Source organism: Sceloporus occidentalis, unplaced genomic scaffold (genome assembly GCF_023333645.1).
Source record: "Sceloporus occidentalis isolate IW3139 unplaced genomic scaffold, rSceOcc1.0.p SCAF_2, whole genome shotgun sequence".
Taxonomy (NCBI): domain Eukaryota; kingdom Metazoa; phylum Chordata; class Lepidosauria; order Squamata; family Phrynosomatidae; genus Sceloporus; species Sceloporus occidentalis.
The window spans coordinates 91,862,772-91,880,197 of record NW_028316982.1 but is presented as its reverse complement, the minus strand read 5'-3'; the positions used below and the strand labels follow the sequence as shown (position 1 = coordinate 91,880,197).

Genomic DNA, 17,426 nt, shown 5'->3' with positions numbered 1-17,426 from the left:
TCATTTTTAATGAAGTAATAACCTATAGCTAAAGATTGCTAGACTTGAATGTTCTGAACTACCCTCTTTGCTTTGATGGGATTCATTTTGTCCTGTTCACTTTTTAGGAATTCCCAAGGCAAGTTACAGAAAGGCCTTTTTTGTCTCAGGGTTGCACTACATAAATGTATTTTATCTTCCAGCACGTAGATGTAGCAGCTTTACTTATAAAGTATAATGCGTGTGTGAATGCTACGGACAAATGGGCTTTCACACCATTGCATGAAGCAGCCCAGAAAGGAAGGACACAGCTTTGTGCCTTATTATTGGCACATGGAGCTGATCCTACTCTGAAAAACCAGGAAGGACAAACGCCATTAGACCTAGTCACCGTAAGTGATGGGATTTTTTTAGAAGTTCGTTTTAAACTTCCATTCCTGGTTTCTGACCAGGGTGACCAAACATGTGAATCTGAAAACTAATAGCTGCTGCAATTGATTGTACACTAAAGCAAAGTCAGTAGACCATCAAATTCTACAGAAGACAGGAATCTATCATAGATGTAGGTTTTGGAACTAAATGGTTAAAAAAGGAATAAGTAGCAACTATGCATTGATTTTATTCCTTAGTGGTTTTATATATAGTGTTTTCTGTACTCCTTTATGCCTCTTCTCCTCTCCCCATTTAAGTTAAAATCATTAGGGTTAAAAATGCTGTTGATTTAAACTTGGCCTGCTCAGTTTGTCATCCAAAAAGAATCTTATACAGCCTGTCAACCACTTTGGTCTATTACAGACTTATGAAATGTCTTCTGTGTGCTGCTTGTGTGGGACTCCAAAAGTAGGTTGTCAAGTCAAAAATACATGTTATTTATCTGAATTTATTTGTATTCTACTCATAACAAAAAAACCAAATTGAAATTATAAAATGTTTTTAGATTAAAATATAGAGCATTTGAAATCTTAAAGCAGGAAATAACTTTTCGTTGTGTTATACCCAAAACAGTTTTGTTGTCAATTTAAAGGATCTCTTGCACTTTAAAAAAATTACAATAACAGGTGGTTATTTAAGAGGATTCTGTATTTGCTGCCACAGATTACACTTTGCAAAATGGTATTCATTTTAAAGTTAAATTAGAGCTAGATCCAATAGTTCAAGATAAGATAAGACTAAGAAGTCAAGAGGTTGCCTATTCAGAGGATTCCCAAGAAATTTACAGATGGTTTCTCACAGTGCAATCTTATACATGTCTGTTCAAAACTAAGGGGCTGTCTGCATGGGCCAAAAGTCCCGTGCTCCCACCAGCCATGCATCATCTTGTTCAGATAAAGCAGGTCAGTACCCCAGGCCAGGATCAGGCAGACGAGATACCAATCCACCAGTCCCAGTCCAATCCTGGCACAAAGGGGCTTTACTGTAGGTCAAATTGACCCACCCTTTGCTACAGAGTTTCTTGGAAGCTCTGTGGCAACATCTGGCACACTAGACAGCCCTGTATGCCCCTTACCTCCCTCCGCTATTGCTACTACTAAGAATACCCCTGTCACCACATCTGATATGAAAAGGGGGCATCTAGTCACATGGGTGCAGCCAGGGACCACCATTCCACATTGGACATGGTGATAGGGTTCTTCTAAGGGCAGAGGAAGGTAAAGTGCACATGGCGGTAGCGGGTCCATGATGCAGTGGTGGGTGGACATATAATCACCTACCTGTACCCATGCCAGCATGGAGACCAATCCAGGTAATAACCCAGGTCAGGATAGTGCAGGCTTGGTCCATGCTATCCTGGGTTGTCTGCTCAGCCCCCATGTCTCATTTAGTTCAGTGCAGCATAATCTGAGATAGATGGGTATAGGATTTGTAGAATACATGTTGTCATTTTACAACTGCAACAAGGTTGTGAAATTGGCTTTGCTGCCAGTGAGGATTGGCCAGAATTGTATATCAGGCAAAAAAATTTAACTTTGACCTTCAACTCTCAAAGCCAAGACTTGAAGCACTGTGTGCCAGCTTTCTCATCAGAATTCCCATGTACAGCTTCTGGATCAAGGCAGTAATTTATTTGCAGATACTCTGTCAATAGTAAAATATTTGAATTTCAAATTAGAATTTTAAATCAAAAGCATTACTTATGTTCATATAGGAAATAATTAAATTAAAAGCATTACTTGTGTTCATATATGAAGAAGCTGTAATTCATTTGACTGCTTTTGTGAATGTTTTAATAATGTACTGATTTTTTTTTTCATTTTCAGGCAGATGATGTTAGTGCATTATTGACAGCTGCCATGCCACTTTCTGCCTTGCCATCTTGTTACAAGCCTCAGGTTATTAATGTGTCTCAGAATACAGGGTCTTCAGCTGATTCACTTTCATCTATTCCATCCAGTCCCTCTAATCTGTCAGCTGCCAGTAGCCTCGATAATTTATCTGGTAGCTTTTCTGAACTCTCAGTTGTTAGTGGAAATGGTGCTGAGGGGGCCACTGGTTTGGAGAAAAAAGAAGGTGAGACTTGCTTCTTCTATTAGATTGGCTTAGTCATTTAACAAATCAAGGACTCTGTATACATGTATATGCAATCTAAGAATGAAATCTCTGTGTTAATGCTAGCTAAAGTAGGTCTGTGGGATCAATGAGACATACATGAATGCTGTAATTGTAAGTGAGCAATTGGGCCAACTATTTTTGAGTACAGTGGGCCCTTGGTATCCACTGGGGTTTAGTTCCAGAACACCCTCCCCCCGTGGATACCAAAATCCATGGATGCTCAAGACCCATTAAATACAATGGCCTATTAAAATGGTATCCTTTATTTAAAGTGGCAAAAGGTTTGTTTTTTAGAATGTATACATTTTTAAAAACATCTCCATGCCATGGATGTTTGAATCCATGGATAAAGAATCTATGGATATGGAAGGCTGACTGTAACTTTTTTTATTAAAAACATCTGCAAACAATACAAAAAGGCAAAAGGCATAAAATAAAATTTGCAGAACAAAAACACAAACTGTAAAAGTTACTATGAAAACAAACTACTCAACTAAACATAGACTAAAACCTGACTTCCTGCTTTCTTGTCAGAGGTAAAATTGTTAATTTAAGATAAATTACCACCGGAGCCATTTGATTAACAAACCTTCCAACTCTTCATTTATAACATTAACCTAATTTTTTAAACCCATAGATGTTCTTTCCATTTTCTCTTAGAAATTGTAAAAAAGACTTCTAGTCTTTCAAAAAGTTATCTATTGATTCCCCCCCCCCCCCTTAACAAAGTAGACATTTTGTCCATTTCTGCCATCTCAAACAGCTTTAATCTTCAGCCTTCATTTGCTGGAATCACTGTTTTTCCACATCTGGGCATCTTGCTGCTATGGGCATATTTAATAATTGTATTGATGTTTTGTCTGGTTATCCAGGAGTCCCAGTAGAAGCAGTTCTGATTTAAAAGAAATTTTTGTCTTAAATATCTTCTGAATCATTTCATAAATTTGTTTCCAAAATTCTCTTGCCTTGTCACATGTCCACTGGAGACACTACTAGATTTTTGCAGTGCAGATGCAGCCCCAAAACATCAAGCGGTGCTGTTTTGATCTGTGGTCTGTCCACAACAGCTTTAACGTGGAATAACCTTAGGTACAGATACAGTGAGCCCACACTATACACAGGCTCATTATAGGCGGCTTCCAGCTTATGCAGAAGCCACCAGGAGAACGGGGGACACACACAGCTGCGCATTTTACGTTATATGTTCTAGAGTTGGCAAACCAAACAATCTCTATATCTACACAGACAATCGAACAACAAAAATTATTGTATAATAATAATAAGATTTATTTATATGCCGCCCAATCACTGGGAATCTGGGCAGCTTACAATAGAGGGGATAATACAAAGCAATAACAATAAAACATGAAATAAAAAAGACAGTTGTAACATAGCAGTATATTAAACAATAGCAATAAAATAGGATAACAATTAACAATAGCAGTAATAACAAAAACAAAAAGGCTCCGATATTACATTTGCCAGTTCTTTTAATACCAAGGGTATTAAAAGAACTGGCAAATGTAATATCGGAGCCATTGGCAACAATCTTTGAAAACTCCTGGAGAACAGGAGAGATCCCAGCTGACTGGAGGAGGGCAAACGTTGTCCCCATCTTCAAAAAGGGGAAAAAAGAGGATCCCAACAATTATCGTCCAGTTAGTCTGACATCAATACCAGGAAAGATTCTGGAGCAGATCATTAAACAGAGAGTCTGTGAACATCTAGAAGGCAATGCCATAATCACAAAAAGTCAACATGGGTTTCAGAGAAACAAGTCATGCCAGACAAACCTAATCTCTTTCTTTGATAAAATTACCAGCTTGGTAGATGAAGGGAATGCTGTGGATATAGTATATCTTGATTTCAGTAAGGCCTTTGACAAGGTTTCCCATGACATTCTTGCAAACAAGCTTGTAAAATGTGGGCTAGACAAAGGAACTGTTAAATGGATCTGTAATTGGTTGACCGGCCGAACCCAAAGGGTGCTCAACAATGGCTCCTTTTCATCCTGGAGAGAAGTGACCAGTGGGGTCCCACAGGGCTCTGTCCTGGGTCCAGTGCTATTCAACATCTTTATCAATGACCTGGATGACAGAATTGGGAGCATACTTATCAAATTTGCAGATGACACCAAATTAGGAGGAATAGCTAATACCCCAGAGGAAAGGATCAAGATTCAAAATGACCTGAATAGACTAGAAAGCTGGGCCAAAGCTAACAAAATGAAATTCAACACAGAGAAATGTAAGGTATTGCACTTAGGGCGGAAAAATAAAATGCACAGATATAGGATGGGTGACACCTGGCTGAATGAAACTACGTGTGAAAGGGATCTAGGAGTCCAAGTAGACCACAAGTTGAACATGAGTGAACAGTGTGATGCGGCAGCTAAAAAGGCCAATGCTATTTTAGGCTGCATCAATAGAAGTATAGTGTCTAGATCAAGAGAAGTAATAGTGCCACTGTATTCTGCTCTGGTCAGGCCCCACCTAGAATATTGTGTCCAGTTCTGGGCACCACAATTCAGAAAGGACATTGAGAAACTGGAGCGTGTCTAGAGGAGGGCGACTAAAATGGTGAAAGGTCTGGAGACCATGCCCTATGAGGAACGACTTAGGGAGCTGGGGATGTTTAGCCTGGAGAAAAGAAGGTTAAGAGGTGATATGATAGCCCTGTTTAAATATTTGAAAGGATGTCATATTGAAGAGGGAGCAAGCTTGTTCTCTGCTGCTCCAGAGAACAGGACCCGGAACAATGGATGCAAGCTACAGGAAAAGAGATTCCACCTGAACATTAGGAGGAACTTCCTGACAGTAAGGGCTGTTCGACAGTGGAATGCACTCCCTCGGAGGGTGATAGAGTCTCCTTCCTTGGAGGTCTTTAAACAGAGGCTGGATGGCCATCTGTCAGGGATGCTTTGAATTGGATTTCCTGCATGGCAGGGGGTTGGACTGGATGGCCCTAGTGGTCTCTTCCAACTCTACGATTCTATGATTCTATGATTCTATATAGCAATTCAACAGCAGCAAAAAATTAACAAAGCAAATACATAGCAATTAACAAAACCAAGTAGAAAGAAAATAATAATAAACATTCCTTACAGATTGAGATAAATTAAATAATTAAACAAATTCTAAGGGGGGCTGAGTTCCTGCAGCTGGACCTTGTGGAAATTGGGCAGGAGACGGGAGGAGAGCGCTGGGTCCCCCCTCCCTCTCGTGGCTGGAGAAGAGATGTTTCACAGCATTGAAACCCACAAGCATTGTGAAATTAAATATTGCACAAACGTGCACTTTCCCTTTTCTTTCTTTTCCATTTAACCAGACTGAGCCACAGCAATGCGTGGCCAAGTACAGCTAGTTCTATATAAGTTCAGTTATATAGAATATAAGAGTAGCTTGTATTTTAAACTCATTTTAAAAATAAAGACTGTATGTTCCAGGTATTACTGAAGATACCCATAGTAGAATGTTTGACTGAAAGTCATTTCATCTTGAGTCTGCAAATTTAAACTTTCTCTATTAATATCTAACAATTTTTTTCTGTTCAGTCCCAGGTGTAGATTTTAGCATACATCAGTTTGTGAGAAATCTTGGACTTGAACATCTCATTGACATATTTGAGAGAGAGCAGGTAAGTAGCTATCTTGACCTGGAAACCAATAAAATTATTTAAATATTTTAAAGCAAATTCAAGTTCATGAATTGTTTGTTTATTTTGGGAGAAGATTTATACCAAGATTCTTAGGGCATGTATTAAGTTCTAAGACCCATACTCTTAAGTTAAGATATAGATGAGCACACTGCAGCATTTTTCTCTGATTTCATTCTATAATGAATTCCAAACTTTACAGAATTCCAAAATATAATTTATTTAGGTAGAATATCAGATTTTTCCCTTGAAATAATTAGTTTTCTGCCTGTTGGAAGAGAGCATTTTAAAAGATGGGTTTAGATTCTTTTCTGCCCAAAACACACAGGCCAAAAGCTCCAGCTTTGGGCCAGTCTGGAGGCATGGCATTCAGATGACATGTGTCCTGGATCGGGCTGAAGCTGTGCCATGGCTGCCAGCAAAAGGAGCACAAAAACGGGTTCTTTGCTGGCAGCCCATTTGGGACTGCATCACGTGAACTCGGGACTGTGGTGTCTGGTTGCCACTATCCCATGCCAAACAGGAAGCAACCAGAGCTGCCGGTCTGCTTGACCCCTTAGTGTCAAAGAAGGCAAGGATAATATGTTCAAAAGATTAGTTGTGATGACCTTAGCTCATCCCAGAAAGTCATTAGGCTAAATACCATCTGACCATCCTAGCTGACAGTCCAGTTTCCAAAGTACTTGAAGCTGACTATGATTTTTGCTGTTAGCACAGCATTAAGTTGAAAGCAATGTTTTCCATGTATACAATGCTGTGGTTTTTATGTAAAAATGTACTTCTTCTTCTTCTTCTTCTTCTTCTTCTTAGATCACTTTAGACATACTTGTTGAGATGGGGCACAAAGAATTAAAGGAAATTGGAATTAATGCTTATGGACATAGACACAAAATAATGAAGGGAGTAGAAAGACTAATTTCAGGACAGCAAGGTATGTTGTCATAGCTAAAAATATTAATATTTAGTTGTTACTAAATATTTTACATTTTTACATATTTCAATATTTTCAAACTTTAATTATGTCTGTTTTGTTTACCTTACTAGCTCTTGGCAAGATTTATGTGCCGAATTATTTGTTATGTAGTCGCAAACTCATGAAGTATTTTGAGACCTAAAAGACCGTACTTCTTTTGATACTGCTATTTTCTTAACTCATCTTCTACTGTTGTGATTTTTGAACATTGGGTTATATATTTCTAAATTTTAGCTAAATTTCCTACGTTGCATTTTCTCATAGGTCTTAACACCTATTTAACTCTGAATACTTCAGGTAGTGGAACAATACTTATAGATCTCTCTCTGGATGATAAAGAATTTCAGTCTGTAGAAGAAGAGGTATATCTTTTGATTCATATATTTCACATTGAAAAACTTGTTCCGTTATTTTTATTTATATCTATTGCTATTAGTATTACTTGAGTTTGTTTAATAAACTGAAGATTTATCCACCCCACCCACCCCCATGGTTGATTCATATCCCTTTTGAATATTTTGGTTCTTTTCTTTGTTCAGTTGAAAAGACGGTAGCCATATTTAGGACAGGAAATTCTGCATACATAACCACTTGGATTCCACATTGCCCTACCCTTCACACAAACAAGTAAATAACCAAGAAGAAGCAATTAATCATAGTTTCTCCTTAGAAACGAACCTGGAAACTATGTTTAATGGCTTCCAAACAAGCAAGGATTTGGTAGCAGGTTTTTAACCATGTTTTTATATCTTGGTTGGAAGCCATTAACTATGATTTTTCCACTTGGGTATAATGATAGACAGCTGCTTATTTTGTGTCTTGTTTCCCCATGTGTGAAAAAGATGGAGTAGATGGGATGCAGGTCAGTGCACAAAACCCATGCATTGCATCCTTCCAAGGTGGCTAAAATGAGTACCCAGATTGTTGGAGGCAATTAGCTTACACTTTGTAAACCGCTTAGGGAGTGCTTAAGTGCACAGATAAGCGGTATAGAAATATACTTGCTATTGCTATTGCCCAAATGTGGGCCATTATCTATTGGAATAGGGCAGGATAAGCAGTTCTTATGACTTTTCCAGATAATCCATTTGAAATAAAAACTGACATTGCTGCTGTGTATTTATTATAGATGAAATTCAATGAAAAGCCACTTAGTACTTGCTTTAAAGGACGCAATATGATGATATGATTAAAGGTTCTATGTACTGAGCCATTCCTTGGAGGTTTTTAAGAATTCAACTTCTAATGTTTAGAAACATTTTCCTCAAGATTGCCCTAACATATAAAGGAGTTTTTTAGTCTGCAGAATAGAATCTAATGCCTTCATTTAAGATATTTCATGTCTTTTCACTTAATCTTTAGATGCAGAGTACTGTACGAGAACACAGAGATGGTGGACATGCTGGTGGGGTTTTCAACAGATACAATATCTTAAAGGTAATAATATAGGGATCTCACCTAACATTCATTGTTTACACTCTAGGTTGCTTTTCCCTTGGCTTGGGGTGGGTAAAATGTGTGCCCCAGCCTGTTTTTGTGGCCCCTAGGTCATCCTAGGAGTTAAAAAAAGCTCAGACTTTTTTGTTCCAGAATTCCCCAAGTATTCTTGGGGGGGCATTTTGGCATGTTTTTGAGTCCTCTTTCGTCAATTTAAACCAAGGAGAGGCCCTTTTTAAAAGACACAGGTAGTGTAAAAAAGTAGGCCGAAGTGGTTGGAAGGAGACTGAAAACATAGTGAAAACGCTCCCTTCACTTCCTAGAGAGGAAACATGTTTTTTCTTTTTGTTTTTTGTTTTGTTTGTTAGTTTGTTTTCTTTTTTGTTTATGAGCCCCACCCCTCCAGAGTCTCCTAAATGGTGCTAATGTGGCCCCCAACCTTCCACAGTTGCCCAGCCCTGCCTTAAACCGTTTGTAGACACCAATCACAGTTCCTCTCCAGCTCTTGTGAATTTCATTTGTATGTTTTAAAAGAATTTTAGAAACAAGAATGTTACTGTGTGCATTTGGAACAGTCATTCTGCTTTCTGTTGTGTATGTCTTGTTACATGTTACAGAGTATGGCATGGAAATGGAAAACTGCAGTGTTCCTCAAAAGTCAGTTACACATGTTTGTGTTAGTAAGAAGAATTCCTTTAGCTCAGATGGAAAAGCACATTTAATGATTTTGAAAAGATTTGAAGGATAATGCAGAATAGGTGCAGTGAGGTTTAGAGGATGATCTGACTCTGATGGCACTACATTATCTTCCACAGTGACAATTAAGTAGTAATCTGGTCACAGGGATGGTTAATGTGTGTCATAAATAATGGAGGTCAGGTTTTTTAAAGAAAAATTGTTTGGACTTGGGATGCATCTGCCCAAATCTTGTTGGTAATCCCAAAACTAGAGCAGACAACTGAATCAACTGTTGAGTCGAGTGTATATACCAATAATGGCAAACCTTTTAGGGACTGAGTGCCCCAACTCAAAGGCATTCTGGCACCACATGTTACCCAGCGCCAGGGGCGGAACTTTCAGGGGGGTTGGGATGGGATCTCGTCGGGCGGGACTTCCCCGGTGACAGCTGTAGGCCTGAGAGGTTCCTCCTCTTCCCCCACCCTCCTGTCTCTTTGAGTACCCTCCAAAATGGCTTCGTGTGCCAGAGAAGGCACACATGCTATAGGTTCACCACCACTGCTATATACTGTAAGTGAATAATAGGATTCAGATCTTAATCTTCACTTGACGTTTTTCAATGTACTGAGTAAAAATTAACATGGCACATTTAAATTCAATGGAATTAAATTACCAGTAAGCTTAATATAATTACAAGCACTGTGCTTTCCATTTTAAAAATGTTTCCAGTGAAATAAAAGCTTTGTGGTGATTGTGTTACGGTAGTCATTATTAAGAATTCTGAACAGCAGACTAAAGTGTTGTAGAAAATATAGCCATCATGTTGTAAAGGGATCCCCCTCCTGCTCTTGAGCCCTTTACCTGCCACCACTCACTGATTTTAACCCCCTGCCCCCCCTTTAACCAGTAATTCAGTGGAAAATTACTGAGCTTTAATTTGCAATTTTTCCACCTCTGACTCTGCAGAGACTTTCCCTCCCCACTCCTCCAGGAGATGAGGATCCTATACAAGTGCGTGCACATCCCAGCAGGCATGTGAAAAAATGTGTGGGAAGAAGTGATCTTAAGGAAAGCAGTGTACATAGCAAATTTTATTCTAAGCAGTCTCCATAGCTAAAGGATATCTTACACATTAAGGCACCTCCCTTCAGGCATTACTTAATAGTTAAGGTTAAAAAGAAACATTATTACCCTAACACATCTAGCTAAACATTTCTATCCTCATGATACTGGTGTCCTGTGAGTTGCATGTGCATAGTGAAGGCTGGGAGTCTAGACCTGCCATGGTCCAACATATGACCAGAATGTCCTCTAGATGTGGCAGACACCTTTGTTCCAAAGTCTGTCTTTGTGCCTTGTAACATCTTGAGGTTTTTATAGCCTCCTACTCAGAAGCATCTCAGGACTTCCCCCAAAGTGGTCATCTCATTTGGCATTTGTCTATTGTGTCCTCTCTTACTCCTCCTTGAGGCTGACCCCAATAAATGTAACTTAACCCAATACATCATTAACCCTTTGTTTACCTGAAGGGGACAGCTGTGTTGCTCAGATAATGGGAGAGCTGATTATCACACATGTGGAGTATAATGTAGTGGTTGTCTGTGTTAAGGTTGTCTGTATTAAGGAGACTGAATTCTGGCTTTTCTTCCTTCCTAGATACAAAAAGTGTGTAACAAAAAGCTCTGGGAAAGATATACTCATAGAAGGAAAGAAGTATCTGAAGAGAATCATAATCATGCTAATGAGAGGATGTTGTTCCATGGTATATATTTTTTTCTCATTACAAGTTGATGTTTTTAAATCTTTTCTGAACCTTCTATTCTGTTTTGAAATAACTTACAGTTCAGTTCCAAATAACTAGAATAAATAAAGTCATAACTTACTGCATGGCAGCAGCTGATCATGAAAGTTTATCATTCATACAATACAGTTGACATTGAGATTTTCTGAAAGGAGTTTTTCAAGAAATAGCCAGTTACCTTGCTTGCCAGGTCAAATAACTTTTGTATTGTACTGTTAATAAGAATGATACCCACTATATAAACAAAACAATCTTGAGAGTTTTCTCACGGATATAGTAAAAGCTCCCCATGCAGTCCTATATGAATCACATTTGTGAACCTCTATAGCTTTTCAATAAACCAGTTTATACATAGGTATATAAACGTATGTAGCCTGCCACCCCAAACCCCTGCAAAAAAATATCCTGCTGGAGCTGACAGAAGGGGCATATGAAGCTACATATTCAGTGTTAATTGGCAAGAAATGAGGAGAGCTGTAACACATGAGCAAGGCACGCTTTGAAATGGCACTAGCAGATTTGATCAGCTGCATAATATCTGGACCACTACTTTAATGGCCCTTACTAGAAACACAGGAAGCTGCTCTAAAGTATGTCAGTTCATGTAGCTCAGTATTACCTACAGAGATGTGCAGCAGTTTTTTCAAGCTCTTGGTCTTTTCCAGCTCATTTGGTGATGCCAGAACACTGAACTGGGGGGGCATGCCCTATACCTTTCTCTAGTTTTAGATATATAAGGAGTCTGTGTGAAGCACATAGTTTCCTAACAAGCATAATTATAAAGGGCCTAATATAGTGAGCAACTTATACGTAGTTTTTTGTGGGTTTTTCAGGCTATGTGACCATGTTCTAGCAGAGTTTCTTTCTGACATTTCGCCAGCATCTGTGGCTGGCAACTTATACATGTCAAAAACTATGATAGATAAAACATCATACTCCTATGATATGTAAAATTAGAAATCAGTATTTTCTGTTTTAATTTACTTGCAGGTTCCCCTTTTGTGAATGCAATTATTCATAAAGGTTTTGATGAAAGACATGCTTACATAGGTGGGATGTTTGGAGCTGGTATTTATTTTGCTGAAAATTCTTCCAAAAGCAACCAATATGTATATGGTATTGGAGGTGGCACTGGTTGCCCAGTTCACAAAGACCGGTCTTGTTATGTCTGTCATAGGTAAGTTCACATAATTATATGAAGTGTACTAAAATTGGCTGAAAGTACTTTATGTTTATTGCTCTTTATATACATTGAAGGTATATGCTGCTCTTCGAACAATAATTTCTCATGAGATTCTTTTTTGTGAGCCCAGAGGTCTGCAGTGAATCTTTGGCAATGTGATGTCCTGTTGTACTTTATGGCCTCTGCTGACACAGATGGAAGATCCTATTCGCTATCTCTGTCAATAAAAAATTAAGAGAAGTCTTCACTACATAGTGTTCTTTTATAATATATTTATATCACTTTTTTTTTTACATTATTAGAGTTCTTTAAAGAGGTGGAAGTGAGGAACAACCCAAAAATATTTGTGGTATTGAATGAAACAGAATTAGGAGAATTATGGAAAATACTGAATTGAATATAACTTTTCTTAAACTTTATTTGCCTATAAAGCAGTAGATTTTTTTTCCTCTTCACACATATATTAATAGTCAGCCCTCTGTATCTGTGGATTCAACCATCCACAGCTTGGACATGTTTGGTTTTTTTAAAAAAAATAAATTCCAGAAAGCAAAACTTGATCATTTTATATAAGAGACACTACCCCACTGAATATAATGGGACATGAGCATCCGTGGATTTTGGTATCCACAGGGAGTCCTGGATCCAAACCCCAGCAGATACCAAGGGATCACTGTACATTTCTATATTTGTCATATCAAACTATTTAAAAGTATTATTTTAAAGTGAATTTATTTTATTTAATGTAGGCAGTTGCTGTTTTGCCGTGTTACATTGGGCAAGTCTTTTCTGCAGTTCAGTGCGATGAAAATGGCTCATTCTCCTCCAGGACACCATTCAGTTACAGGGCGACCTAGTGTAAATGGACTGGCTTTAGCAGAATATGTCATCTACAGAGGAGAGCAGGTAGTGTGTTTTTGGTTTTACTGTGAAACTTTAGCATAACTGGAATTGCACCTCATAACTACCACCTATTATATTTGTTAAACAATGAAAATAAGTATTTACAACACCCTGCGACACATCTACTCAGAAATCAACCTGGTTGTTCAGTGGAGTTTTATCTAAGTTTGGGTAGATATAGGCCCAAGACTGTGAAGGCATTTTTTTCTCAAAGTGATACATTATTCCTTTAGCTATTTTTTATCTCTTACCAGAACAAATAATTTTTCATTTTATGCATTGATGTCTTTTTAGGAATGCCTGAAAATAAATAATCTAATTTATCTTTCAGGCCTACCCAGAATATTTGATTACCTACCAGATTGTAAAGCCTGAAGCTGCCACAGAAGCTTGAACCCCAGATGTTCTGCAGAGATCAAAGTGAAGAGTACTCAGATTGCTGAAAAATTGTATCTTATCCCCCACAGGCATTGTGGTAGAAAAATGTGATTTAACATTTTAACTTGATAAAGCTTTAATAAATGTATAGTAAGTTTTCTAAAAAAACAAAAAACAAATTCTGAAACTTCCTTTTTCAGCACTTTAACAGATCTCATTCCAGGTGACACTGGGTTTGTCTGTACTAAATTATAAAACACTTATTAACTTGAACTATGTTTTCTATATGCTATACCAGTGAAATTTAACAACTGTTGCTATAAGGAACTCATTTTACTAATACTGTGTTCTTTAAAATATTGCATTTACACAAAGTACAGTTGCATTTGTAAAACTGTAAATAAGAGCTTTTCTACTAGCCTGGTATTTATTTACCTTGTTTTTGTAACATAAATGTTTCAGAACCTATGTGAATCTTCATTTTAGACATTACATTACCCATCTGCATTTCACCGCATGCAATAATCTGGAAGATCCCATATGATTCATATCAGTTGGGAAGGATAAGAATACACTAGATTTTTTTAACTAAGTAAGCAGAGTTGAGTGGAGGAAAAAATATTATCCAGTAGATTGTTTATACGTCATACACATTCCTGAGAAACCAAGCAGAGCATTCCAGTTTTTGAACAAACCTAGCACAGTTTAAAATATTTACTGGAAGCAGGGTTAAGTAAGCTGATGGTATGTATACATGCAGCTAAACTATTGGGCACATATTTAATATGAAGACAAGTAGGTGTGTGTGTGTGTGCATGCACGCATACATGCACATACATTCCTACCTGTTCTCTATCTAGCAATACAAAGCTGAGCATAGAGATGATATGAGATCAGGTCTGAACCTGCTTTTGCATGCAGGGCTTTGTGAGTGAAGTCTGTTAGGATTGCACTTTTCCACTTTTTTGTTGGCTACACATTTTGTTTCCTAGCTTTCTATGAGACCTTTTCTACTTACCATTAAAGTCTGTGAAAGCAAAGGGCAATAAATGAAGTAATCACAGTTCTTCAAGGCACTGGCAATTTCTTCGGACACCCTTGTGATAACCTGCTTTCCTTATTCAGTTCCTCCTAGGATAACCCAACTATTTGAGAGACTGTAAATAGAAATCAAAAACAACTTTATTAATCCAGATTTTAGTTACACATTTTGACTGGGGTTCTTCAGTGTATAGGAATGTGATCATGGTATAATTTAATTATGGATCTATATCACACTGGTTTTAGAAAGTTTGCCAAGACTTCTTGGACTCTCTGGTCTCTATAGTGACTTGAGACTTAAGTCTTAAATCATTGGGTTGCCCATGGTGTCAGTGCATGGATAGTTATAAAATCATGACCAAAATGTATTAAATATCACTTTATGTGATCACTACTGCGAGAAATACAGAAAATACTGTTGAATACAAGGGTGGTTTTTTTATTATTATTTGTATGGTACTCTTTCACTGCATGTTTTCCACTTGCTAGCTTAGCCAAATGCTGGAACAGGTGTCCATGCAAAATCTGGTAACTTTGATTTAAGCATTAAGAACTTTGTTTGGTTACAGAAAATATTTCATTCTTTGTGAATGATTATTTAATGTGATGTAAATTATTGTGGTATTGGTAGCATTTTAAATGGTACCATGAGGTTGGTTAGAATGTTTTTAATTTTGCATGACATATCCTTTTCTGAAGGCAGAATAACATAATGGTTTTGATTGTGTTGACTTGAGTGAGATTCTAGCCTCCTGTGCAATTAGTGCTTAATCAACTTGAAAATGTATTGTATTACATTACATACCATACAACCCTGAATAAACTTCATTCACAAGCTTTTTGGTAGTATTGTGATATCATTCCCAATTAATGTATATGAAGTGATTGTTGTTCTAAGTAACAATATATTGCATTTAACCAGTTTTTTTTAATACAATGTACCATATTTCTTACCATTATAAACACTTGTAGGTTCTTAAGCTTACAGGGTTCATTATGTTAAAATCTAAGATTCTTTACAAAAGCTAGTTGTGGGGAATTCATAATGAACCCTGTAAGCTTAAGAACTGTGCCACGCTGGCCATCCCTTGTTGTGGTTTCCTGTTCTTCGATGAATAGTCCAGCACTCCTGTTGCTCCAAGCAGGAACGCTTAAGCTTTTAGGTTTTACCCATCTTGTGCTATAAAATGGGTACCTTGTCAGATGCCTAATGGATGATTGACACTCGGAGCTTTCTGGCATCCTTTTTTGACAACTGTTTTTTTCTGTGGCATTTGTATTTGAAAATGCTTTTGCACTAGGGGGCACCAGATATCAACATGTTGGACTCTGAAGTTGTTACTTCTGCTTAGGAAATTTCACCTGGGGTAAAAAAAGCTCTCAGAACAGAGTTTGTCTTTCTCGGCAAACATGCATTCCACATTGCTTATATACTTCATGCAACAGATTACAGGAGCATCGGGCTTCTGTAGGTAAACATTAAAACAAAACACTGCAGTTAGGGACTTTGAGGAATCAACTATGGACTAAAGCATGATGAATTCCCTAAATATACTAGTACAGGTAGACGGCAGATGGCAGTTAGGAGTTAGTGGGTTGGGGATGATGGTGCATTGGGAGGAAGGGAATAAAAGTACTTGTTTCCCTCTGTGTTCTGAAGAGCTGTCAAGAATTAAACTTGGTCCTTATGTCTAGTTTAAAGATTTAACAGTCTTTGATTTTGATTTGACAGCTGTTAAAAAATTCTACTGGCAAACACTAGAAAAGCAAGTCATGATCTTAGAACGTGTAATAAACATGGGGCTATTTTTCCTCTGTAAATTGTCATTTTCCTTGCTCCCTTTCCCTCATGAGGAAAAGGATATAGGCCACTACATATTGGGGGAGGGGGGGGGAGCAGGAAATGGTTTTGAGAGGAAAAGCAACTAGTTAGAAAATTATTAAGCCTGTTTAAAGAAAAAGAAGCAGACAGGCTCCTCAGAGAGCTATACAGATGCCAGCTTTAGGTCCAGGTTATTCAAAGTTCAAAGGGCTGCCTACATCCGTGTGATTTTACCCATGATGTACTCATAGGCCAGAGGTAGGGATAGAGTGGCTCTCCACACATGATTGAACTGTAACTTCCAGAATGCCTTACCGTTGACTTTGCTGGTTAGAACTGTTGGAAAATCCTATGTTCAATGTCATCTGAAGGGCAACAGTTCCAACATTTGGCCTGAAGTACTTCTTTGGAGATCAGTGAACCCACCACTAAGATCGGTTGGTAGCAATAGAAAAAGAAACTCTTTTCGGTTAGCACCACTGCCCTCTGGATATTTTCCCCCCAAGAAAGCTGTATCTACCTCCCTCAGTGACTGATTTTTTAAAGAAGCCTTTAAGAATAGACCCTCCCCCTTGCATTTAATTTTACAAGTGACACTATACTTGCAGTAAAGTTCATATGCATTTTAACTGTCCCTGTGTACACTGAAAGTGGCTTTATAACTTTCTGGATGTTACGGTTTTCTATTACAGGCCTCTTTGGAAAGCATATAATCCTTTTTTTAACTTTAGCCTTTGGCACATATGCAGTACAGTGTGCACTAAACACCTGGAGGAGGGTTGGAACTGCATTCCCTGTGGTTGCCTTCAATGTATACATGCACACACAGAGACACACCTACCTTCAACAGAAGCTGTAACATGATTCTATGTGTGTACATCAGTTCCCATATAGACTCTTTATACTCTCTATATTCACTTATAGGCCCTTTGTAAAATATGTTTTTTGGTGTTGTAAGTTGCTTTGAGTCCCCATCGGGTAAAAAGATGACATAGAAATAATATGATGAAGGAGAAGGAGGAGAAGG

At 37.9% G+C, this 17,426-nt stretch overlaps 1 protein-coding gene across 3 annotated transcripts in view; it reads left to right on the top strand.

Annotated features, from left to right (window-relative positions):
* TNKS2 (tankyrase 2) overlaps positions 1-15,416 on the top strand; it is a 46,371-nt gene extending 30,955 nt beyond the window's left edge. The window contains exons 18-28 of one of the 3 annotated variants that reach the window (XM_089510279.1): positions 183-371; positions 775-819; positions 2,238-2,487; positions 6,083-6,165; positions 6,994-7,114; positions 7,421-7,518; positions 8,519-8,593; positions 10,928-11,033; positions 12,063-12,249; positions 13,005-13,161; positions 13,490-15,416. In XM_089510279.1, the coding sequence (XP_089366405.1) occupies positions 183-371; positions 775-819; positions 2,238-2,487; positions 6,083-6,165; positions 6,994-7,114; positions 7,421-7,518; positions 8,519-8,593; positions 10,928-11,033; positions 12,063-12,249; positions 13,005-13,161; positions 13,490-13,552 (1,374 nt within the window). In that variant the 3' untranslated portion in view covers positions 13,553-15,416. The remainder of the gene's footprint in view (positions 1-182; positions 372-774; positions 820-2,237; positions 2,488-6,082; positions 6,166-6,993; positions 7,115-7,420; positions 7,519-8,518; positions 8,594-10,927; positions 11,034-12,062; positions 12,250-13,004; positions 13,162-13,489) is intronic. The other 2 variants (XM_089510277.1, XM_089510278.1) reach the window with 2 other exon arrangements.
* The last annotated feature ends 2,010 nt before the right edge of the window (positions 15,417-17,426 follow it).